At 34.3% G+C, this 26,561-nt stretch overlaps 1 protein-coding gene across 3 annotated transcripts; it reads right to left on the minus strand.

The window, feature by feature from the left end:
- Positions 1-700: 700 nt before the first annotated feature.
- CDRT4 (CMT1A duplicated region transcript 4) lies at positions 701-26,254 on the minus strand. 3 transcript variants are annotated; one of them, XM_051995621.1, is made up of 3 exons: positions 25,989-26,254; positions 3,965-4,211; positions 701-1,226 (listed from the first exon to the last, which is right to left on the minus strand). In XM_051995621.1, the coding sequence occupies exons 2-3, from the start codon at positions 4,011-4,013 to the stop codon at positions 763-765; spliced, it is 513 nt and encodes a 170-aa protein (XP_051851581.1). In that variant the 5' UTR covers positions 4,014-4,211; positions 25,989-26,254; the 3' UTR covers positions 701-762. The 3 variants fall into 3 exon arrangements, with proteins under 3 accessions (XP_051851581.1, XP_051851582.1, XP_051851583.1); XM_051995622.1 differs by having other exon boundaries at positions 25,983-26,254; XM_051995623.1 differs by lacking the exon at positions 25,989-26,254 and adding an exon at positions 14,739-14,900.
- Positions 26,255-26,561: the final 307 nt, after the last annotated feature.

Genomic DNA, 26,561 nt, shown 5'->3' on the forward strand with positions numbered 1-26,561 from the left:
GCATTTCATAATGTTCTTTCTTGTTTGGTCATAAATTCCTCCCTTCTCCAAATATCTGACGCTTAAACTATCCCTTTGTTCTCCTAATTTGCTTATATAGCATCACCTTTTATGTCTAAATCATGAACCCATTTCCATCTTATTTTGATACAGAGTGTGAGGTATGTTGGTCTATAATTTCTGTCATACTATTTTCCAGGTTTCCCAGAATTTTTTTCAAATTGTGATTTCTTATTCCAGAAGCTGGAGTCTTGGGTTTATCAAACAGTAGATTTACAATAGTCATTGACTATTTATTCCATCTCATTAGAGAGCATCAGAGTTATACTTTGAGAAAATACACAGAGGAAAATCTTTTCTTACTAGAAGCTAAACTCTCCCACTACTTCCAAGTCTTCCTGTAGCTTCCAAATCACAAATCAAAAACCTGGTCATGAACCATGAGTAATCTAGCAATCAGGGGAATATATATTTTAGACTTCCTTAGGTTAGGCATCTTCAAGTTGAACACAAAATTCTTATCTGTTTAGACTGGGGGAGTGAGGAAGGAGCTATACCAAACCCACATAACCTTGGTGTGTAAATTCTTATCTAAGTTATCTCTTTCACAATTGTTCTAACAGAGTATTGGCATCGAATTGCCAGTTTAACCTTCACATAAGCACTCCAGCGCAAAAAGAATTACAGAAAATGAGAGAAATTGCAGAGAGAACTTAAAAGCAGTATTAAGCTGGTAGGGGTGGCCTACAGAAAACATGATGTCTAATGAACATTTGTTTTTCTCTCCGTGTCATCTGGCAGGGCACCATACACGAAAATGCGCATCATAGGTTTTTGGGAATAAATGAGTTTGTTGCAAGCATCAGTGGGATCGCCTCTTGAAGCTGTCTGGGGAATTGCACCATTCACATGTAAATCAGGCAGTGGGGCTGCCAATGGGGAGTGGCTCTCCAGAACCGATGTTGTGGGATGCTCCTTATAAGAAGCATCAGCAGAAAAGTTGGCAGGCTTTCTTGAAAGGTAGATGAATCCTGGTTGAATGTTGTGGTTTGATTCTCCTCTGTCTTCCTGACTGAAGTTGTAGTATTCTGATTGTTTCAGTCTTTCTTGCTCAATAAGTCTGTTGACACTTGGGGATGTATAGGTGACATAAGCTGGCCATGATGCATGCTGGTTAATCAGGTTGAGTGGAAGACCAATGTTAGCCGAAGATCTGATATGGTTATCTGAAGACAGACAGTAACCAAGATAACTTTAGATTAATACACTCTTCAAAGTTCTTGCTATATTTGGGGTTCATTTTATTTCCAATTTTAAATCTTCCTTTTTCATACTAAGTAATGACAAAACTACCAACATTTATTCAATAGGAGAGTACATAGAATAAATATGCTATTCTTGCTAAAATAAAAAAAAAGAGAAAATTCTGCAGGTCAGAATTAACATGTTGTGGGGAAAAAATGCTAGATCTGGAATTAGGAGATATTTAAAAAATTGATGCCCTGACACTTAATTTAGGTGTTCAAACCTGTATGGGCCCAGTTTTCCTCATTTTCATACCATTCCTTAGATCTTAAGAGACTATCAATTCATAATTTACAAATGAACAAAGTGAGGCTCTGAGAAGGAAAGTGACTTGTCCAAAATCACACAATTAATTGCAGAGCCATAGTAAAACATAATTCTCCTGACTCATAGACCAATAGATCAACTAACTACAAAATTACATTGCTTCCTTTAGAACCTGTAAGAGCAATGTTCAAACTGTCCATGCATATGTTTTGAAAAATAAAAAGCTTTAATAAAAAAATTAAGGCACAAAAAAGAAAAATGTTCAGTGCTATAAATATTCAATATGCTCATAATAAAACTAATGGAGATAATTGGGAATATTACTTATGGAAAGAGTTTAAATTAATGTAAGATCTTATTTATAATGTGTTTTAAAAAAACAGTTTTACTGAAATAAATAAGAATTAATCTTAGAGTTCATTATACCTAACAAGTCTAATGACTTTCCATGTCTATATAGGAGAATCTTATAGCATTCATTTATATTTCTTCAAAAGATTATAAACTAATTTCATTGACAATTTCCCTAGAATAAGGAAGAAGAATTAGCAGGTAAGATAACACTAAATCCCTTCCTATTTTGTAAATGGTTGGTTAGATTAGAAAATTTCCAAATTTTAAAAAAACTCTTTTCCTTAGAAATAATACCAGTGTTTCCAAGATTAACAAAGTGAATGTTTAACCAGAGTTAAAGCAAATGTCAGAGACAGATTCTGCTGTTCAGGTCAGTCTTTCCTACTTGATATTCTATTAAATGGAGGAAATATGCTTCTCCAAGAGAACAAAAAGTTAGAAAATTATTGAATTATGTTACGTATTAAAATGTATCTACCTAAAAGTTTGCAGAAGGAAATAAGGATAGAAACCATATGTTTTTCTTTACTTAATTGAAAGATACTATCTGAAGTTTTTCATTCAACTATGAGCAAAGTTAATTATCAATGAATTGAATTGAACAATTTTCTTATAGTTCTGTCCCTGAATAAAACGGTAGGAGCATTGGAATGAGAAGTCAGGAGTCATAAATTGGTGGAAAATAGGTACTAGTCTTAGTTCTGGCACTTGAAGTATAACAATAGTTCTGATAGGTAGATAGGACAATCATCATTATTCCCATTTTATAAGTGAAGTATTAGCATTAACCAATATTACAAAAAGAGGATAAGAGGATAATATTTGGTGTGCTTATTTCACAGAGAAACAATGATAATTGATACATACTGTAGTATTTTTTGTACTTATGCTTTGGATTTCCACAAAAGCTCCATGAGGCTAACAACACATATTATTTTACTATTTTACATATATAACATATAACTTCATAAAGATTGTATCTTATTAATGATTATACCAGGAAGTCTCAAAGGAGGAAACTGAACTCAGATATATTTAATTCCTTACTCCAAAGTCCAGCACTTTTTCCTTTATCTTTCCCCATCATATTATTTTCTGAGAGATCAAACTTATATGAGAATCAAAAGATGAGATTATGTATACAGCAAGACATTGTGGTGTTTATAATCTCAAATCCTAGGATCTTAAAAAACTACAAAATAGAATAGACTTCTTTTAGAATTGTAGGTGTTGGGTAGCTAAATATCTGTATTATAAATTTTTCATGTCTGCAGAGGATTACTACATACATGGGAAAAATATAATCTTCAATGTAAATGGATATATATAAAATAATACTTAGGATCTAGAACTAGAAGAGTCTTTAGAGACCATTTAGTCAAATTCATTTTACAAATGAGGAAACTCATTATTACTTAGCTATTTCAAAAAATCTATGATTTCATTGGTTGGGGTATTTCCTACCCTCAGTCACATTAATGGATGATTTCATGTGTTGATATGGCAAAAGAAGGAAGGAAGGGAGGGAGGGAGGAAAGAAGGAAGAAAACAAAATGCTGGTAGCTAACCTTTTATTGATTCATAAATTAGATATTTGCATATCTAATTTGCATAAAATAGAAATTGCATCCTAGCTCTACCACATGATAAATTATGGACTTGAATAGAAATTAGACATCAAGATCCATTGTGGCTCTGAAATTTTATGTTATTATGGTGAACCTATTGAAATTAACTAGGAAGGAATTTAGACAAGATTTTATCACTAAATTCATAACTAAAAATCTCCCTAAAATTAGTTGATACTGTTAACATTTGGAGAGCCTCAGATCAATTTATACCATGATGAGACAGAGAAAAATCTTTATTTAAAAGATAATGTAATATTTTAATAGCAAAGCATTTACTATAGGTAAAACATACAGTGTATTCTGTTCAGTAATGTTCAACTTGAGATAAATGGCCATTTTCCAGTTACTTAAAGGTGTCATTCATATGCCTACTCCAGATCTGATTGCCTAATTTGACAGAAACTCACCCATAGGAGCCAAAGTTTTTCTGCGTGGATTCTCTGGATCTGTGCGCATCGAAGTAGAGATGGGTGGACCAAATAGTCAGTGGGTTCACTTTTCTATGTATAGTTTATGAAGAGTTCTGTACAAATGGCAGAGACTTCTACTTCTGCGTTCCCTGCCAGTCAGGGGGCAGTGTAAAATCACTTCAGGAAGTCAGAGCAACAAGTCAACATGGGTAGCTCTGAATTTGCTCTAATGTACAATGATGATCTGGGGGAAAAGGGAGGGAGATGATGAAATTTCCATATTTGTATAGGACAACAATTCTCATCAACTAATATTCACTGAGCACCTTCCTAGAAGAACCAAACCATATTAGTATAGACAGGATCATGAAAAACAAATACAAAAAAGAAATTGTAGCTAAAATGAACTAAAGATTCTTCTTAAAGAATCAAGCAATCACAAAAAGTAATAGGTAATACCATTTTATAAAACACTTTCGTATCAGCATATCCAGTGCAATGTAAGTAAAAAATTTCCTATGTGCCAAAATCTTTTGCATAGGATGAAGAATGAAAAACAAAAAAGAATTTGATAAAATGGCCTAAATCTAGTGAAGATAAACATTAGTAAATGTTGGTAATGAGGAAAGATGGTGAAAAGTATATTGGTAAATATGTAAAAAAAAAAATCAATAATCCCAAAGAAAAAGGTAAAAAATAGAAATGAAAGTAGTTTAGAATTACCAGATCCTACATTTTTACAATGGAATAATCATTTTTTTAAAATGTGTGATGCATTAAAGAACCAGATAGTTAATGGAAAAAAATAAATTAAGTAAAACTCAGATATAATCAAACTTAGCAGGCTGGTGCTCCTCTTTAATGAGAACGTCTGGAAAAACTGGAAAGCAGGTTGGCAGAAATTAGATTTAAACAAGAACCTTACATAATAAAAAGGTATAGATGGGTAGCTGGGATAGAAATCTAACCTCTTTCATTTGTGTTCAGTACCCCACAGTAGAAATTCCCTATACAGAGTAGCAGTTCATCTGCAAACTTACAGGCTTTGAGATCTACATGAAGCACTGAAATGTTAAGTGACTTGCTCCAAACTGTCCAACATTCTGGAAAGCAATTTAGGATTATGCTCTAAAAGTTCCGACCCAATGATACTGGTACTGTCATCTCTACTTCAAAGAGAAAATGAAAAAGTATATAAGAATATGTGTATAATATCTTATGATAAAAAGAACTGGAACTGGAAGAGGTACCCATTAATTGAAGTATGGCTGAGAAAATTATATATGTATATGAATGTAATGAAATACTATTGTACTCAAGAAATAATGAAGGGGATGGATTCAGAGAAAACTGGGCAGATTTATATGAACTGTAAGCTGAGCCAGGAAAACAATTTCTACAATAACCACAAGATTATAGAGATAAACAAGACTTAGGAAATCTGATTAACAATGATCATTCACAATTGTTTATATAGAGATAGAGATGATAGAAATGCAAACTATGTGTGTTGCATGTTATTTGATAACACTAGAAATGCAGACAATTGTGTGTGCATGTTTTTAGGCAACAAACAAAAAGCTACTACAGATGTTATTGGAAATTTTAAATTTTCTTTTATTACTATGGGGACTCAGGGTCATTCTTCCAGTAAATTTTGGCTACCTAAATATCTGTTTTAATAGTAACCTCACATGGACCAAAGAAGAACTAGAGATCATTATTGATCACAAAATAGAAAAGTTTGATTATATCAAATTAGAAAAGCTTTTGTACAAACAAAACTAATGCAGACAAGATTAGAAGGGAAACAATAAACTGGGAAAACATTTTTATAGTCAAAAGTTCTGATAAAGTCTTCATTTCCAAAATATATAGAGAATTGACTAATTTATAAGAATCGAGCCATTCTCCAATTTTCAGATGAAGAAATTGAAAGTCATTATTAATCAGAGACATGCAAATTAAGACAACTCTGAGATACCACTACACACCTGTTAGATTGGCTAGGATGACAGGAAAAGATAATGCTGAATGTTGGAGGAGATGTGGGAAAACTGGGACACTGATACATTGTCGGTGGAATTGTGAATACATCCAGCCATTCTGGAGAGCAATTTGGAACTCTGCTCAAAAAGTTATCAAACTGTGCATACCCTTTTGATCCAGCAGTATTCTTACTGGGCTTATATACCAAAGAGATCTTAAAGGGACCTGTATGTGCAAAAATGTTTGTGGCAGTCCTCTTTGTAGTGGCCAAAAACTGGAAATTGAATGGATACCCATCAATTGGCGAATGGCTGAATAAATTATGGTATATGAATGTTATGGAATATTATTGTTCTGTAAGAAATGACCAGATGATTCCAGAAAGGCCTGGAGAAACTTACATGAGCTGAAGCTGAGTGAAATGAGCATTATACACTTCAACAACAATACTATATGATGATCAATTCTGATGGACGTGGCTGTCTTCAACAATAAGGTGAACCAAATCAGTTCCATTTGTTCAAGAATGAATAGAATCAGCTACACCCAGCAAAAGAACTCTGGGACATGAGTATGAACCACTACATAGCATTTCCTATCCCTTTGTTTTTGTCTGCTTGCATTTTTGATTTCCTTCTCAGGTTAATTTTACATTATTTCAAAGTCTGATTCTTCTTGTGCAGCAAAATAACTGTATGAATACATATACATATATTGTATTTAACATATACTTTAACATATTTAACATGTATTGGTCTATCTGCCATCTGGGGGAGAAAATGGGGGAAGGAAGAGAAAAGTTGGAACAGAAGGTTTTGCAAGGGTCAATGCTGAAAAATTGCCCATGCATATATCTTGTAAATAAAAAGCTATAATAAAAAAAGTTTAAAAATTAAAAGTAAAAAAATATTAATAAGGTATATAGCTTCTAAGGGAAATATAGCACTAATTTAAGGTCCCCTAACCTTAGAATGTTATTGTTCTAACAATCTGTCAATGATTGTAAAAGTCTTCTGGCCTAGGAATATAATAATATTTCTTCCTTTAGCTTTTAGGAAAGATATATTAGTGATCCTGAGATCCTCTGACCTTAAAGTGCTATTGTTCTAACAATCTGTCTATCAATGATTCCAAAGTCTTCTGGTCTTAGAATAGTCTTACAATGGAATCATTGATAGACAGATTGTTAGAACAATAGCACTTTAAGGTCAGAGGATCTCAGGATCACTAATATATCTTTCCATCAATGATTCCAAAGTCTTCTGGTCTTAGAATAGTCTTACAAACATTACTGATTGACAATGTTGGTCAATGATAACCAAGTTCCTGACACAATAGTGAATACACCACCCCCCCTCAGACCTACCTGAAAGCCATAAAATTAGCAAATATGTAGCATGAATCTCTGGTCTAACTTTCTTATAAATCTATCTTCCTGATCTTGGTTCTTTGCTAAATTCTTTTGGAATTCAGCCTGCTTCAATTGACATTACAATTACAATAAACTTTGACCTTTGACTTGAAAATGAGTTCAAGCCTGCAAATTCTTTTGAGACATCTTGTGACACTGGTCTGCAATCCCCATCTTTTTGGAGTTCCTTTTGAACCTCAACATTTGGTGGCCCAGGATAGGGAGAGTCTAGTCTCCCTTAGCTTGATTCCCTCCTTATCAAGGTAAGCCCCCCATCAATTTTTTCCTCCCTCAAGCAACTGGAAGGAGGCTTACCTGGATCATCGTGAGCTCCATTGTTCAGCAAATTTTCCTTGATTGGGGGACACACAAGAGTTGGAAATTCTTGGGATTTTTGGACAAAGTTCCTAAGGACTCTTTGCCACATTTTTACCTTCTCTAGGACACCAGAGCAGATGAAATATAATGGCTTTTGGCAAAGAAATTAGATTGCTTTTGACAAAAATGGGACAAGTCCTCTTTTATGTCATTTTTGTCTGTGTCTGCATCTCTGTGCAAAATGTCTGTATTATGTTTATTCTGTGAACTAGATTCTGTTACCTGGAAAGATTTAAAATGCAGCCAGAAACAACAACAACAACAAAAAACTTCTATGCTGTATTTGAATTCTGAGGTTTCTTAACATCCTTGATTCTCACCTTAAGAAGGGGGAAAAAACCTAATTTTTTCTTGTGGACTTCAACTCTGGCCAAGCTGGGAGCTACAGAAATAAAATTAGCTAATTAAAATTAAAATAACATCTTAGCAGATTTTTAAAGTTTTGAGAGCAATCATTAAAAAGTTTGGCAATTAGTCAATTTAAGATTGCAAGAAAAATTCCTGAAATATTGGGGATAATTCCAGGAATTTACCCCATCCTGAAAGAAAAAAAAGAAAAAATACAAACTAGGTAAATAGCAACTTTTCCCTAATCTTTTCTTGACTCCTATTTTGTCCAGAGTTCCCCTCTGTTTCTTTGAGAAAGCATCCCAGAAGGTATAAAGGGACCATTCTCTACTTCCACTCTCTGGAGTCCTGAGTGTTATCTCAGTTGTGGGGATTGCTAATAAGATCAATGTAGCCCAAGTTACTCTATTTGCTAACTTTTCTCATCTCAGATCATATTAAAGAAAGAGAATGCTAAAGTACTGTAGGGAAACTCAAATTCTGCCTCACTTGTAGAAATAGGGGAAACAGCAACAGGCACCTTGCCCAAACACCTCCCCAACACAGCTTGGGGGAATGGGGATGGAGTTGGAGTCAAGGTCTATGGCCAGCATTCCCCAAATCCTGGCATCTGAAACTACCATCAAAGGGAGATCCTGACACCAGTCATCCCAGCAAGTTCTGTCCAGCAACTGCCTGAGAATAATCCGAGTGCACCTGGCACCATCCAGCAAGGCAGTATGAGGTGAGAACAGCTTCTGCATTTGGTAAACCCACCATTCTCTGTTTCAGCTAGGGATACATATCAGCTATGTAATTTATGGCAAATTATTTTATCTCTGCCCACTTTTCAATTTGTAAAGAGAAATAGTAATGATTGTTGTGAAGATCACATGATTGTAAAAGTGCTTAGCATAAAACAAATGGCATATGAATGTTGATTGCTTTTAATTGCTTCATATTTGATAACTTTATAGGCTTTTTTAGATGTGACCAACATACAATATATGTCAATGTTGAGATAAATGATTTCTATGTGTGTGTAAAATAATTTGGAAAGCAAATTCAAATAAATTAAGGCCTCCCTCCCCAAGACTAGAAGGATAGTGCATAAAGGAAAGAGAAACAATCTTTCTTCCCTCTTCCCTCTTTCCCTGACTGCACACAGGGGTATATATACAAAGGAAAATAAATTTAGTTCAGTGAAATTTATTGTTTGAGATATGATAGTAAAAGCATTTTAAAAGATACTCTCTAATCAAAGCCCACTAAAGGGATATGTGTAAATTGTAACCTATTTGTACTGACTGTTAACAGAAGATTTAAGAGTATGGGAACTTTAGGAAAACAGAAAAGCTACTTTAAAAACTCCCGACAATAACCAAAATGCTTTTGAATTATTTGGAGTCATATTTCTTAGAGCCCTATCAGTAAAAACTGGTACCTTAACTCTTTTCCTGGCTCACAAAAGAAAAAGTATGAATGGGAAAATAACCAAATGGCAATTCATTTTGTCTAGAACATTTAATTATAAGAAATCTCATTAAAGTTAAGTCAATTTTAAAATCTGTTCTGTCTCAATTTTAAGAATTGTCTTTTTTCTCTCTATTTAAGGGAAGACAATTTGGTTATTAGGAAAATTTTAAAACTGTTAATTAAGTTATTTGGAGTTATTATCATCATTTGGTATTTTGGTAATTGGTATTTACTGTGTGCAGAACATGAGGGATGAGGTGAAAGCCCTCTCAGTTCACCTCCAAGTACAAGGTGTACAAAACTTTTCCTCCCCCATTCAGAGAGTGTAGAGAGATGTCAAACAGGATGTGCCCCATGAAAACACTAAAAATGGTTGGGGTGGGCAACAGCAAGCCCAGCCCCACCATTCCCTGGGGTCTCTGTCAACCCCCCTCCTTAATTTGTACACTTGCCAGTTTTCTTGAAATCAGAGTAAACAAGGTCACCAGCCCTGAAAAAAAAATGAGCTTGTTTAGGTTGTTTAGTTTCTAAACAAGTAATGTGTTTACTAATAATCAATAACTTGTTTATACCAGGAGAAATTTAAACATATAAAACATGATAAACAAAATCTATGTATGTAAGTCTGGTATATTTTTAAAAATAATGTATCTAGCCCCAAGCTGCAATTAGTAGAATTTTTTATTAGAAATAAAATCTCTTGGGACTGGTAACTGATATTCTTTTGAGTTTTGAATTTGATTGCCTGATCATTAAGCCAGTAATACAGCATTCCAGAGAAATGCCATAAGTTACTCAGAGGAATGCCTTCCTGAATTGTCATAGGTGGAAGTCTTATCTGGGATAGGATTGGGAGGACAGCCTTAGCCTCTGCTTAAGGAGGTATTCCTTTTGACTCAATTTCCCAATTCTGTTTCTTTGTTTCCCACTTGATTATTCCTGAGTCTGGCTATAATGTGAAATTGTTATTGCATGATTGTCAAACATTGCTAAGGAAGTGCTTTATCCTGTCATGTATGTGATATCTCAAGCTGATGTGTGAAGGACATGTTTTAGTCTTCTGGCTTTAGAGTGATCCCAAGATCCCTTGACCTTAGAGTATTGTTATTCTAACCCCCGACCTTAGCGTGTTGTTATTCTAACAATCAGTCTTGTCAATGATTGTAAAAGTTTTCTAGCCTAGGAATATATCTCTTCCCTTAAGACTCTAGAGAAGACATGTTAGTGATCCTGAGATCTTCTGACATTAGAGTGCTATTGTTTTGACAATCTGTCAATGATTCTAAAATCTTCTGGCCTTAAAATAGTTCTACAAACATTATTGACAGATAATCTGTCACCCCTCAAACCTACCTGAAAGCCATAAAATTAGCAAGTAAGTAATTTACTAGCAAATTAGCAAATAGGTCTAACTGTCCTATCTTCTATCTTCTTGCTAAATTCTTTTAGAACTTAGCCTGCTTCAATTGGCATGACAATTACAATAAAATTAGCCCCTTGACTTGGAAATGGATTCAAACCTGCAAATTCTTTTGAGACATCTTGAGACACTGGTCTGCAATCACCAACCTTTTGGAGTCCTTTATGAACCTCAACAAGATTGCAATATGTAAATTAATTATTTCTCTATTATCTGATGTAATTTTGGCTATAAGAAACCTTGTTAAGAGTCTTAATCAGGATTCAGATTTTCTCTGGGATCTAAACACCTGTGCTTGAGCATAATAATAAAACCTAGGTTTTTTTACCTCTGTAATTTTTGTGTTATGATAAATATTTATATGGCAGCAGTTACTGTGTGAACTTAAGAGATAATTTTCCCATAACATTTAAGAAATATAAATATGATATTGGGGGCAATCTGTTGGAGAAAATGAGAGGGGGTAGAATTTGGGTTCCTATAGAAAGGTTAGAATTAGTAAAGAGAAAAAGATTATCTCTACATCAGAGACTGAAGTAGAGAAGGAAATGGTAGATATGATATTTTGAGGTGAAGAGGAAGGCTTGATAAGGAGAAAAGAAGAGAGAGTTCTCAGTGAATATCCTGGATTTTTTAAACTGAGTCCTAAGGCAAGGAACCTATAATGAGAATATTGGAGAAGGGAATATTGAGGCTTGAGAAACAGTTTTGGATAAGTTGTGAAAGATGAAAGAAACCATGTGGAACTAGGAGAGAGTTTGCACAGGCAAACTACTATCCATCCACTACAAAGAATAATGTTATCCTTGTTTAACTTCATAACCCTTCTAATCACACACTTCCATATATTTTCTACATCAAGGTCAGGAAGCCACATATATAACAAGCCATTAGGAATAGGGCTTCTTGGGTGTTGGGATGGAAATTGTTGCTAGAACTTCTCAGACTATAGACTGCACACACACACATCCTTCTCCCACTCCCACCCATTAGGTGGTAATCCTGTATCACTTTTCTGTGCTTGAAGTACTTCATAGGAGTCAGAAGTTTTTTCCTTCATACACTGGAAAAACTCCATTTACTTTTCTTTATTTTTTTCTGTCTTGTTTTCATAAATACTGTTAACAATCAGCATCACTAGTGGAGTGTACATATTTAGCATAAACTTGGGAGGACACAATTTAGGGAAAACATTTTCAGAGAAGAGATAGAGATCAAACAAACAGTGAGGTGTTTTGTCAGAAGTAATGACAAGGAGTCTAAAGCTAAGAAAATTGAAAGAATTGTAAATTCTTTGATACTAAGTCCCAGAGTGAGGAGAAATATTGGTGCCAGCAATTCCTTTTGGACAAGTCAGCAGGAGGGTGAGTGGTTCAACAGTCTTGACCTATAACTCCGTGACTACTTCTACAAAGTGGGAGCTGATTTTTTTGTTTTAAATTTTTTCCTTGCTTTGGGAGTTTGAACACTATAGTTTTTTTTTTTTCCTTTCTGTTTCTCTTAAAACATTTTTCACCATTACTGATCTTTTTTCTTTTTAAGTTTTTTAGTCTCTCACAAATAGTTGCCTCTTTATCCCCACCATAGTAGATGTAAATTGGTAAATTTACACATGAAATATTGCATCTGTTAGAATTGCCCAACTAAAGGTTTCTTTGTTACATGCAAATAAAATGCTCTTGTAATTGCTGTTAACTTGAATATTGTTTATCATATGTAGAGAAAAGTATTTGGGAATCAAATTTCAAGTCATTATTTGAAGACAACTAGACAACTTGCTTGTTTATATAGCCCAAGAGATTGGAAGTGACCCTGTAAATACAATGTACCACAACCACTTATTGCTGGTTGGAGTGATCACTTTATACTGAGGAAAAAGAAATTGATAAGCTCTAATGATAGAGGATGAATAAAGACCTCAAATCTTTGGTAATAGGATAGGGAGGGGCATTATTGGAGGGGGCTTGAATTTTATTGTCCAAGCTAGGGAAGAGCATTGAGTATCTTGAATTTTGATTTTAAATTAGGCCTTTTGTTATCCTAAGTAGGTCTATTTCAGTTAGCTCTGTTTGAATTCCTTGTTTGAATTCCAAGATTAGAAGGGAAGCAACAAACTGGGAAAATATCTTCACAGTTAAAGGTTCTGATAAAGGCCTCATTTCCAAAATATATAGAGAACTGACTCAAATTTATAAGAAATCAAGCCATTCTCCAATTGATAAATGGTCAAAGGATATGAACAGACAATTTTCAGAGGATGAAATTGAAAACTATTGCCACTCATATGAAAGAGTGTTCCAAATCATTATTGATCAGAGAAATGCAAATTAAGACAACTCTGAGGTACCACTACACACCTGTCAGATTGGCTAAGATGACAGGAAAAAATAATGATGAATGTTGGAGGGGATGCGGGAAAACTGGGACACTAATGCATTGTTGGTGGAGTTGTGAACGAATCCAACCATTCTGGAGAGCAATCTGGAATTATGTCTAAAAAGTTATCAAATTGTGCATACCCTTTGATCCAGCAGTGTTTCTATTGGGATTATATCCCAAAGAAATACTAAAGAAGGGAAAGGGACCTGTATGTGCCAAAATGTTTGTAGCAGCCCTGTTTGTAGTGGCTAGAAACTGGAAAATGAATGGATGCCCATCAATTGGAGAATAGCTGGGTAAATTGTGGTATATGAATGTTATGGAATATTATTGTTCTGTAAGAAATGACCAGCAGGATGAATACAGAGAGGACTGGCGAGACTTACATGAACTGATGCTAAGTGAAATGAGCAGAACCAGGAGATCATTATACACTTCGACAACGATATTGTATAAGGACATATTTTGATGGAAGTGGATTTCTTTGACAAAGAGATCTGAGTTTCAATTGATAAATGATGGACAGAAGCAGCTACACCCAAAGAAAGAACACTGGGAAATGAATGTGAACTATCTGCATTTTTGTTTTTCTTTCCGGGTTATTTATACCTTCTGAATCTAGGGGAGGGGGTGGAGGGAAGGAGATGAAAAATTGGAACAGAAACGAGTGCAAGGGATAATGTTGTAAAAAAAAAAAAAAATTACCCTGGCATGGATTCTGTCAATATAAAGTAATTATTAAATAAAAATTAAAAAAAAAAGATTTTCCTATTTTAAAAAAATCACCTAAAATCACTTTTAATTTTACATTTGAAGACCCCAAAAGAAGTGATTTCCCCAAGATTACACAACAAACCAAACCAATTTATTCTGACATTAATCCAAAGCCTTTTTTAATACTATACCATAAAGCAATGTTGTGGGATAGTTGACCTCCCTGCTTTAACCATTGTGAAACTATGACAGCTAATGATTTTACTAATTACTTTGATTTACTTGAGCTACCTTACTATCCCAGGACAAACCTGGGAATCTAAATTAGCCAGTCTGGAGGCAGACTAAACATCTCTTAGACTGGACATACCAGAGAACCTTTGCAGAGTTCACTTGTTGAATCTGAAACTACCTTTTCTGTGTCAAAAGCTACAAAACCAGCTGAGATTGGTTTATGCCAACCCCCAGTGAATTAAGGGGCCCTTGGGAACTTTCCAATCTGACCCATTTCCATGAGTGTTCCTAGAGTGTTATCTTGTAATCTCTGAGAAACAGCTTGGCTCAGGGGACCAATGGCCAAACTACAGATTAGACTACAACCTGTCCTCTTCCCCCCACCACTCCCACTTCTCAAAGTGTGATTTTTTTTCTTTATAACCCCTATTGTCTAACCTCACCTTAAGCTCAGTTCAATTTGCAGATCCACATGCATGCTTGCCCACTTGAGAGGAATCAAGGACATATAGGACCTAATTCTGTTTGTCTTTCTTAGATGAAACTCTGAGGTTGATGATACCATACAGCCCATTTTTCATGGTACTGTCACAACCCTTTTCTTCAAACTTTGCTTTTCTTCCTAATACCATCTGAAACCACTGCAATGGAATTCTTAGCCTAAGGAACAAGGAATTTTTAGGTCAAGCACTTTTCCTAATATCATCTGAAAATCACTGCAATGGGATTCTTAACCTAAAGAACAAGAAATTTGGAAGTCAAACACTGTTGAGATCAGACATCCCTATACAGGAATTTAACCTGTCACTCCTATACTAAACTTTGCTAGAAGGTTTGTCAGATAGGAAACAAGTTACAGATTTTCTAATACATTCTAAAGTGGTGTCTCAGGCCCCTTTAAGTCATACTATTATACACTTTCAGAAGCAAATTTATTAAATACTCATGTGAATGAGTATCAGGCAGAACATGTGCACACACCTGAGCATTGGACCTTCATATATAATGTGTGCATATATATATGTTTAACAAATTTCTCTTATGCTCTGTTAAGTAATGTTCCCATAGTAATACTTCTTAGCACATCTAAGTCTGATTATTCACAGGGTAAATATGGGAAGATTATTTGACCTAATTTTGAGAGTAAAGGAATTATGCCCTAGGGTTGTGGTGATCTGAAAAAATAAACAATAATTTAGCTGTGATCAGAGGTTATTTGGAAGTACACTATTGACAGGACCAGAAATGGTTTTAAGTATTTATGAATATGTGTGACATCTCCTGTATGGAAGAGAGTTTGATCTTAACAGTTTGACTGAAAATTGCTCTGGAGGCAGGCAAATCCATCAGTAAGCTATTGCAATAATCCAACTAGGAAGTAATAAGGTCCTGCAGTAGAGTTGTGGCAGTATTTGAAAGGGGCATATTCAAGAAATATGAAGGTGAAATTGACAGATCTTAGCCAAAGTTTGGATGTGAGGATATAGAGATAAGATAATGACTTCTAGGTTGAGTCTTTTTGTAGATTACCAATAGAATTTAGTAAAAAGCTAGAAAAAAATTCTATTCAAAATGACCACAGAATGAATAAAAACATGTATAAAACAGCTACCAAACACATAATAAAATTATATGAATACATTATAAAACATTTTATTTTTATTTTTAAGTGGGAAAATTAATGTTTTTTGAAAAATCAAATTTAAAAGATTCTTTTCAAAGTGAGGGGCTTAGCAAAGATTCTGTAATAAAGGAGAAAGCCTATAGCAAGAAAAAGTCTGTAATCTTTAAGCTAAAGATCATGGAAATATTTATTCTTCTTTTGAGAGCTATCAGAGAATTTTTGCTTCCTCAAGAGCTAGAAGCAAAAAGAAACTACACATTTAGCTGACTAGTAAAAATCAGAAAATACAGGACCATCATGTGGTAAATATGGTGGAAACAAATGATAAAATTACTAAATGACATCAGGGACTTGGCAACATTAAAAAGCAAGTCATTCTTTTATAGAAATGCTCTGACCACACATGTACCTTGAATGTGTGCTCTCCTCTGCAATGTCTATAGAATAATGCACCACAGGCTTATAAGGGAAACATTCTACATTTCTTATTAAGGTATCTGTATGTGAACAAACCAAGTCAGAGTGGTCCTCCTGCTTTCTCTCATATGTGACATTCTGTCTCTCCTTTCCATGTCTTTCAACTAGATTTTCCTTCTTCATTTTTATTTTGGTTTTGCTTTTTGTTTTGCTTTTATTTATATGTGTGAAGTACATGTAGAGAATGAAAAGGGCAGGAAATAAATAACTTTAATTAATGAAAAAAGGAAATCCCCTTCTGAAAAACCACTCTTTTGAAATAGGAAAAATCTGTGTCTAGAGATTGTTAAGAAAAACAATTCTTTCTCAGATGAATAGAAAAGATCTTTGAAGGCATTTTATAGTCCCCTCATCTCATTTGCATGTGACTATTAGAGTTTTAGAGATTCTACATGACAAATTTCCAAATTAAATAATTATTAGGAGACATTGAATAAGCCATGATGGTTTCATAAATGACAGAATTCATGGATTTTCTTGAGTTTTATACCTCATATGAGAGAGGACTTTCTGACTACAAGGAAGATCTGATCCATGACATTAAATGCAATTAAGTTATTAGTAGAGTGTTAGAAATGTCACTTATAGAGAGGCTGGGTTTGAAGATGATAACAAAATTTGACCAACATGCTTCAGCAGAAGTGCTGAGAAACTACTGATTGGAAGAAAGCTGCTGCTTTGCTGATTAGCTAGTCATTGGGAGAGAGCTGAATTCTGACCCTGCATTAAATTTCTACTTCATTAATAACTTGAGAGTAGAGAATCACTTGTTGATAAGAGAAAGAGAGAAAGACAAGAGAATTTTCAACTCACATCTGACAAAATTGGCAAAAGAGAATAATTGTTGGAGGAGTTGTGGGAATATGGGCACACTAGTGCATTGCTAATGAAGTTGTGAGTCAGCACAACCCACTTTGGAAAATAATTTAGAATGATGCAAATAAAATTAATGTCCATACCTTTTGGCCCCAAAGTAAATTACAATACAAAGCTTACATACAAAAGGAGATCATTGATAAGAAAAAAAAGTCCTTATAAAAACCAAAATATTTATAGAAATACTTTTTGTCATAGAAAAGAAGTATAAAAAGATGGCTTATATGTTCTGGAATGGCTAAACGATATGGTAAATGAATATAACAGGATATTACTGTGCTGTAAGAAAGTGAAATAATGAAAAGCATGGAAAATTGTATGTGATGCAATGAAACAAGCAAAGCCAAGGGAAAATATATATATACACCATGACTAACAATGTAAATAACACCTGCAAAGAAAAAAAAAATCAAAAGTGATCATTGCAAATTTACAAAGAATAAGCCTGACTTCCAAAAATGATATGAGAAGATATTCTCTACTTTACCTCTTCACAGATGTGAAGGCTCATGAGTGAGGTATGCTGCAAATATTTTCAGACTTTTTCAATGTATTGATCAGTTTTTCTTTTCTCTCTCTCTCCCCCTGAATCTGACTCTTCCACTCTCCCTCCCCTTTTCTCTCTCTGCCTCCCTTCCTCCCTCCCTTCCTCTCTTCTTTTAAAAATATTGGTATATGGGGATGACCCTCTAGAAAATGGATAGTAGAGGAAATTTTGGTAATATTAAAAAAATTGTGCATAAATACATACATACACATTAGATAAATATATCTTCCACTGTTAAGAGATTTGATAAATATATATTATAAATAGAGCCTTGAAGTTTTCATTTTCATTCAAATTTTGCTAGGAAACTTTGAGCTATTAATTTATCTTCCAAACATTTTAGTATAGCACTGAATAAATGATGCAAGTTGTCAAATGTATGGATAATCAACTAATAGGCTCTGCTAATTGATTTATTTTTTCTTCAGTAAACTTATATAAACTAAATCCTTTCATAATCCCTCCTGGATAATTAATAGCAGATCACACAAATATCCTTTCAAAATGCCAATAGAAGAACCAAAGGAGCTAAGCTAGAAGCTGTTTGCTGGCCAACCTTCTTCAGTACCAAAGGTTCATATTCATATTGCATAATCATTAATATAAAACATTAGAGCTGAATAGAGATCTGGTATCCCCCCTCATTTTAGAGATGAGAAGGTACATGTAGCTTGGTAGAGAGATCATGTAAACTGTTACAGAACCAAGGCTAACCACCCAAGTCTCCTAATTTCTGGGGGGAAAAAAGATAAAGTCCAAGACATCAAACAAAAAAATTTCTGATTCAAATTTACTGACTCTGTCTTTCTTTCCTAGGAAAACATATGGCCACATTGTATTTATTAGAACATAAATCCAGACAGAATAAATCAATACAATTTCTTTCCTTATCCTAACAGGGTTGTTGTGAAATTCCTTAAAAAGCTGATACATAGAGTTCATACTAATAACTTTAACTTCATCAGCTACACTCATTTATAAGGAAATCTGGGGCACAAGAAGCTACATCATATAGCTTGCTCTTGCCAGACCTCTTTGCTATACAGAGTTTTGACCTATAACTAGAAATCTAGAATAATTTAACATCTAATAGATTCATTTACAGGGAAACATTGTTCAAAATTAATATTGGAATCCCTCATTCATCAGTGAGGAACATTTAGCTTTGCAAAGTCTAAGAGTTCAGCAGCCTGTTTAAAAAAAAAAAAATAATTCAGTTATTTTGCTCCAACTCTGGAAAAGGAAAACCTCATGCATTTGCTCTAAAGCCACTAGGAGGATTCAAAGAAAAGCTTCCCTTTCTTCTAGATTCAAGCATCATCCAAATATTCCATTTTTGATTCAGCAGATGGAATGGAATTGAATCACTTGTACCCACAGAAGGGTTTGCAAGAAGAAGGTTTGCCTCTTCATATGAAAGAGGAGTGAAGGAGAAAATGGGATCTGGCATTTTAGTGTTGTGAAATAAAGATGAGAAGTTAATAGCTAATAGAAGTTAATAGACTTAACAGCTAGCTAGAACATGAGAGATTTGAGAAAGAATGACAAATTATGGAAGAGCTGTTGGAGCAGGTGGGATAGTGAATAGATAGTGAATAGAGATATAAAATGACTATCCCAGCAAAAGTCTAGTTCATATTATGTTACAAAAAAATTGTGCTTTAATCAGTCAGTATGATTTTATGAATTTTTTTCCAGCTTAGTCCATTCACAGATTGTCTTCTATTATCTACATGAATAAGAAAAAGGCAGTGGATAATAATAGAATCAATCTAAGTCTGGGGTTTATAAGAGAAAAGTTCTTAGATAGGACAAAGGAATTGAAAGAAGAGGATAATGTAGAGTTGAAATGATTTACCAAAGGGGTTCAAAATGGAAAAGGGAAGAAAGCATATTCGCTCATGGGATGATGGCCAGGGAAACGACTAAGGGGTATATAGACCAGAAGTCAAAGTGAGGTCAAAGAAAAGGATTTGCAGTTGCAAGGCAAAGTGTTGCATTAGAAATTAAGGTAAACTGAGGGGCAAAATTCTAAGCATGATCAATTTATTAGGCCAGTAGTCACAGTCTTATAGTAACCAATAAATTAGGATAATGGTTTCTCTTGATGGCCAAAGGGCTGACATGAGCTTTTATGAAAATAGATAGATGATAGAGCAACAAAGTGTTGTTTTCTGATTGACTATTGATGTAGTGATTACATCATTTGGACCTTTTCTGAACACTCCAAGACATGTGATTTTAATAGCAAGACAAAAATTCATAGGTGATGGGAGTAGTTTTCAGGCATAGGAGTTGCTACAATAATTTAATGAGATTTGACCTTTAAGTTAATCAGGATTTCACTGTAAAGTGGGTGATGGATGAGGTTTCATAAATGAAGATAATTACAAGTTACTGCCTCTTTTTGTGTGTGTCACTGATGAAGATTTTGATCATTATTGCTCTTAATCTCATTTTTCCTATAAATTCTGTAGTTTTTATTGCATAATTTTTCATAGCATGATGATTTTTAAGAATGCATATGTCATTCACTTTGTAGTAAAATTGACAATAGGCACTTTAAAGGACAATAATTAATCTCTGACTTCAAAGAACTTCTCGGGATGGAAATGAGGACAATGAGTTCAAAATGCACTTCAGCCTAAGGATAATTATTTAATAGAAGAAAAATATAATGAGATAGGCTGATTGGGAAAATTATTACTTTAAGCATACACAAATATTTACTGCTTCTTTTCAATCCAAGTAATTTATTGTTGCATTTGAAATCTGTGAATAAGAGAAACAAGAGGCGAAAAGTTCTGAGCATTATCAATTAGCAATGTTTAGCAATTTGCCAATAAAGTAGATTTAAAGTGGACCCAAGACCACCTTAGTTAGTAAAAGGACAATTTACAGGATTAATAGAGAACAAATTTGACATAATTTTGAATAACATGTTTACCAAGTTTTCTAACTAGATTGAGTTTACAAATCTTTCCAAAGTTCAGAGTGAAAGAGCAATTTGAAAATCTGTGCACATACTGAGAGATAAACAAGTCGTCTTGCTAATTAGCTGAGATAGAGGTATAGAATGCATCAGCAAATTATAACGTTATCTGATGGGAATAGGGGGTCCAAAAGGGAATCTTTATAAGAAATAAGGAACTGTGATAGATTTGCAATCTTCGAGGTGTCCATTGTAACTGTAATTGATAATGGAATAATTATAATTTATATTGACTTTTAACATGAATGAGAAATTTAGCTCATCAATTGCTGAGTTCTAAAAAAATTTGCAAAGCTTTGCAAAAATGGAGAAATAAGCTAGTATGAAATTTTAACTAAAGTCAGCACTCTGTTAGCATAGGGGCACACACACATACACACTTCTTTAACCTACTATGATTTATGAGAAGAAAAATATAATATAATTGATTAAAAGAATATAATTTTAAAAATTAATCAAAAATAATGATTAAGATTTTACATTATAATGAGTTGATTTTTGACCATGATGGCTATAGGATGGGACTTAGAAAATACCAAAGAAAAATCTTCTAATTTGTTGAGAACCAGAATAACTGATAATTTGTTGAGCTTGAATTGAGTATACATACAAAAGGCATAACCCTCTTATGGCTCAATTCTTTTCTTTGTGGCTCTGAGGAGTCAGAACTTCTTTGAAGCGGTCCTGATTGTAAGGTAGGGGATGAACAGCAGCTCTATTTTTCATCTGGATATGGCATTTATGAGCACATGATTCTGCTTTTTTGTTTATTATGTAAATAATTTGATTGCTGTAATCCTTCCAAGATATTTTAGGATTTAGTGGCTAGATCTCTTGGTTAAGGGATCAAATCTGAAACCTAAATCTCTCCAACGCTCCAGTACTGAACAATAGATCCAAAGCCAAGCCTCAAATTTTCATTGTTTGGACCTGCCAAAATTGACTCAGAATGAATGTAAATAGCAATTATTTCTCTCATGGCCAGAAATTCTGAGAGTCTTCCCCTACCAGCTTTATTTATTTATTTGTTTTGTTTTGTGGATTTCTGTGTTTTATTTTTTGGACTAGGTGAAAGAGGCCATTTTTTGCCTTCAATTGCTATCTAGCCTTAATCACTGAATGAGTGGCCTTAGTCAAACTGAGATTTGTGAAAGACCTTAGCTTTAAAAGGCCAAAGTCTCGTACTGTTTCCAGTACTATCTCCTATTGTCCTGATCTATATCTGGCCACTTGACTCAGATGGTTACAGAGGGAAAAGTGAGGCAGGTAATTTTGCACAGCCTCCTTTCACTTAAATCCAATTCACTTGCATGTCATGGTATCACCTTCTTGATATCATGGAACTCATCAAGAATGGAGGTCAAACAAACAAAATAATGGTTCTCATACTTTTTCTCGCCCTCCCTTCCCTTCCCCTTCTTCCCTCTCTGTCTCCTTGTTCTCTCTCCCTTTCATACTTGATTAGATTAGAATAATTTAAATTAATATTGTTTCTGTCAGACTGGTGCCTAAAAATACAGAATACAGATTTTTTTTTCCCCCCCACTAGTAACTATAGTCATGCTTTAGTCCATCAGAAGGGATTATAGGAGACAATAGGTGGCCAGTCACCTTGAGATGATTATGCCCAAGCTATGATATTGTGATCTGGAGGTGTTGGAGGATAGCAGCTAATCAAACTAGCCTAGGCAGCCATCAGTCAAACCTAGTGAGAAACCAATGTAGGATTTAAGCTCTCTGCCTGATCCAGCACAATAGTGGATTGACCAATTCAATTGAAGAATCAATTTAGCTAGTGATTTCCACCATTGACATCATGCCCCAAAGTAAATGTGTAAAAAATACACAAAAACAGAGAATTCTAGGGCAAGAAACAAAATATTTCTTTGTCACATATATACTTTACATGTGACTCGCAACTTTTGTTTGAGCCCTTTTATTATCCAAGAATCATGTGTTTTGTATGTATGTCCATGGTTTCAGGGAAATATTTTAAACCAATTAATTTTGCTATACTTTCTCAATAAATCCTATTTCTAAAAGCCAATTAAGTCAGCTGGTTAACTATTTTTGATTAATTATTATTATAAGAAGATCAGTGGTGTTGATTTGTGAGGGACATAGAAATCCTATCTTTGCTGTGTTCTAGGGTTTGTAGAAGTAGGTAGAAGTTGAAAAACAACATCAGCACAAATGAAAAGTTTAAAAGGGGCCAAGAAAGAGGTCCTATGCAAAGTAATAAAGTAATTTCAATAATTCCTAACAAGGTCAGGATAAACCTCTTAAGGAAACTTGGGATTACAAAAGATGGAGCTAAAAGAAAAGTAGATTCTAACTATTGGAAAATATAAAGGCATGGGAAAGAAAAGATGGAAAGTCCTGTGGGAATATGTAGGTTTGTTTAGTAAAGCATGTGATATGAAAATACACCTGAAAACTATATGATTGCCAAACTGTGTAGGATTGTATCCTAAAGACAATAGGGAGGTATTGAAACCTTTTGAGCCGGAAAGTGATATGGTCAGGACCATGCTTTAAAAATATTAATTTTGTGCTGGAGGATAGATTGAAGAGGAGAATGATTAGATACATGAAAACCAATTAAGATCAATTAAAAATCCAAACTAAAGATTAGGATATTACCCTAGATTGGTAGTTATGTGAATAGAGAATAGATGATGTATTCAAGAGATGTGGAGGCAGAACTGACAATTGGAATTGAAAACTGGAAATTGGCTAGAAACAGAGGTTTAGGGGGAGAGAATTATTAAAAATGACTCCAAAGTTAATCCTATTTCCCATGCACCAAACACTATTCTTTAAAATAGTGTTTAGAAAAAGGAAGGACAAAAGTTGGGAAAACTCAGCTGAGTAAGGATGTTGGTTTACTTGACAAAGAAGTTTAAAGGAGAGTTGTGTTGGTTGTGGGAATGGGGGTAAGGAGGGAGGATCAATATTCTTTTTCAATATGTTAAGCTTGTGATGCTGAACCAAAGTTCAGTCAAGATATTAAGAGGTAGTAGTCTGTGAATTAATTATCTGTATTGAGTTGATAAATCAACCTATGAGAACTGATAAGATCACAAGAATATGTGTAAAAAGATGGAGGAAAACCCATGGAATCTTGCGCAACACTGTTTTAGCCCTATGCTAAGGACTGAAGTTCCCTGCCTTCAATGGATTTATTTTTCTAGTAGGTAAAATATTTTTTCCCTTTAAAACTCTTCATTTCCCTCATTCTTTAGACAATCCAATCATTTGACAAATGCCATTATTTTTAATTGTGAAATGTCGCATGCATTCAGAGCTCTTCTTTTTCATCCCCAAGTTTTAACTACCTTTTTCATTCTCATCCCTTAACTTGTTTGTTCTAACCTGTTCCCAAACTGTCTGTCTCCTTTGCAATTAACATTTTTTTAGGGCCTTGTTCAGACAAAGGACAGTTTTTGCCCTCAAGGAGCTTATAATTTAATTTAATTAATGTGCAAATGAATATATACAGAGCAAACCATATACAAAATAAATAGGAAATATAAAAGAGTGAAGGCACTAGAATTAAGAGGGGTTGGGAAAGGATGTGTGTTACAGTAAAAGGTGGAATTTTAGGTGGGACTTAAAAGAAAACAAGGAAAGTCAGTAATCAAGTGGAGAAAGGAGAATATTCCAGAAAGAACACCTAGAGCCAAGAGATGAAATATCTTGTTCATGGAATAGCCAAGTAAGGCCAGGATCGCTGAATCAAAAATTTGAAGTGCAATATTCCAAAAGACTAGAAAAGTAGGAGGGGGCTGTTGTGAAAGATTTTGAATGCCACACACAGTAGTTTGTATTTGTCTCTAAAAGCAATAGGAATTATTTCTAGCACTAGAATTATTGAGTAAAAGGGGTGATATGGCTTGCATTTTAAGAAAATCAGTACTGGTGGTTTAGTGCAGAATGGAATGGAGTAGGGAAGAGACTATATGCTGGAAAATTCACCATCCACCCTCATATTGAAATAAGTGTGAGATGAAGAAGGCCTGCATTAAAATGGTGTGGTATTAGAGAAAAGAAAGGAACATATCTGAAAAAAATTTAAAGGCCTTGGTAATAGCTTGAATAATGTGTGGGAGGACAATGAAAAATCTAGGATAACTCTCAAATTGCTTGCAACCAGAACAACTGGAAGAATGGTGTTACCCTATTGTTATAGGAAAGGTAGGAGAGGGGAAGGGTTTAAGGAGAAAGATAAATTGGGTTCTGTTTTGCATATATTGAACAATATTAAGACATCTGCTGGATATGAATTTACATGAACTTGAAGAGACTTCAAGAGATAGTGGAGGACAGAAGAGTGTATGTGCTATGGATTATGGAGTCATGAAGAATAAGACAAATGAATAACAGAACCAAAAAACCTAATCTCATTTTATAGATGAGGATCAGAGAGATTAAAGGCATACCTCAAAGATATTGCAGTTTTAGTTTCAGGCCACCTGAAAATGAATATTGCAATAAAATCATAAAAATGAGTGGACAGAGGCCATTTTAGGCTTGGCTTATAGATTTAGAACTTGAAAACACCTGAGAAGTTATCTAGCCCAATGTATCAAACTGTGGGTCAAGACCCCACATGGAGTCATGTAACTAAATGTGGGGGCTACTAAATTTTGAGAAGACTGAAAACCAGAGATCAGTGAACTTGTTCCTGAGAGTCATATAACTAATATGTCAAATGTAAGATTTGAACCCAGGTCCTCCAACTCCAAAGATATCATATTATTTTATTTCTCCAAACTTTTCTTAACCTAGTTTTAAAGTTCCTCAGCCCTTCCACACCCATCAAGCACAGTTGTTCAACTATAAAAGGGAAGAAACTTCCTAAAACATTTTAGTATTCACAAGGAATGCTCACTATTTAAGAAAACTGAAGATTCTAGGAATCATATCAATTTAAGAATTCTTTTGTGATGTAGCTAAATAATTTCTTTTAAAAGTCAGATTTATTATATACTCCAGACTTTCCTATGTTGAGCGTTGGATACCAATATCTGAAGAACTATAGGCTACAGCTGAGAGTTGGCCACCAGGCAGTGAATTGATTGGCCAAAGTCTTCTCTAAGGGATAGTTTTATGAACTGTGTTATTATTTGGAAAGATGATGAACTAAAATATTAAAATATATAACGCACTTTTACCTGTGATATTTCTAAAGATCATCATGTTGTTTCTGTTTCTTCTTTTCTTTTTCCTGCCCCGTGATCATTTACTGATTTTTTAAGTTTTCTCCCTTCTCTACTTTCCCATTGAAATTTCTCTTTTTCCCCTTTATGCTCTCCTAACCAGTCTGCTTCCTCTTCCTCTCTGAAGCCTCTGCTACTATCTTACTACTTATAACTAAGTTGGAGGATTGTGACATCATCAATTGCCAACCTTCCCTATCTTTTTTCTCCCTCTTTCATCATCTTTCTCCTTGGATACTTTAGTGAATTTGAATATTATAAACTTACAGGTGAAAATGAAAAATGATTGCTGAGATGAACATAATTCTAGTTACTCAGCCATGAGTCTTAGAATCCCAGACTATTATGGCTATCAGAGTCCTTAGAGAACAATTAATTCAATTCTGAGATTTTTCAGAGGTGAAAACTTGGAGTCCCAAAGAGAAGTAATTTGCCTATAGTCACAAAGCAAGATCAGGGTTCAAAGCCACTGGGCAGTAAGTAGTCCTCAATCTTTACCTTTAAGAGATGCTCTATTCCAATGAAGAA

Source organism: Antechinus flavipes, chromosome 4 (assembly GCF_016432865.1).
Source record: "Antechinus flavipes isolate AdamAnt ecotype Samford, QLD, Australia chromosome 4, AdamAnt_v2, whole genome shotgun sequence".
In the NCBI taxonomy this organism is placed as follows: domain Eukaryota; kingdom Metazoa; phylum Chordata; class Mammalia; order Dasyuromorphia; family Dasyuridae; genus Antechinus; species Antechinus flavipes.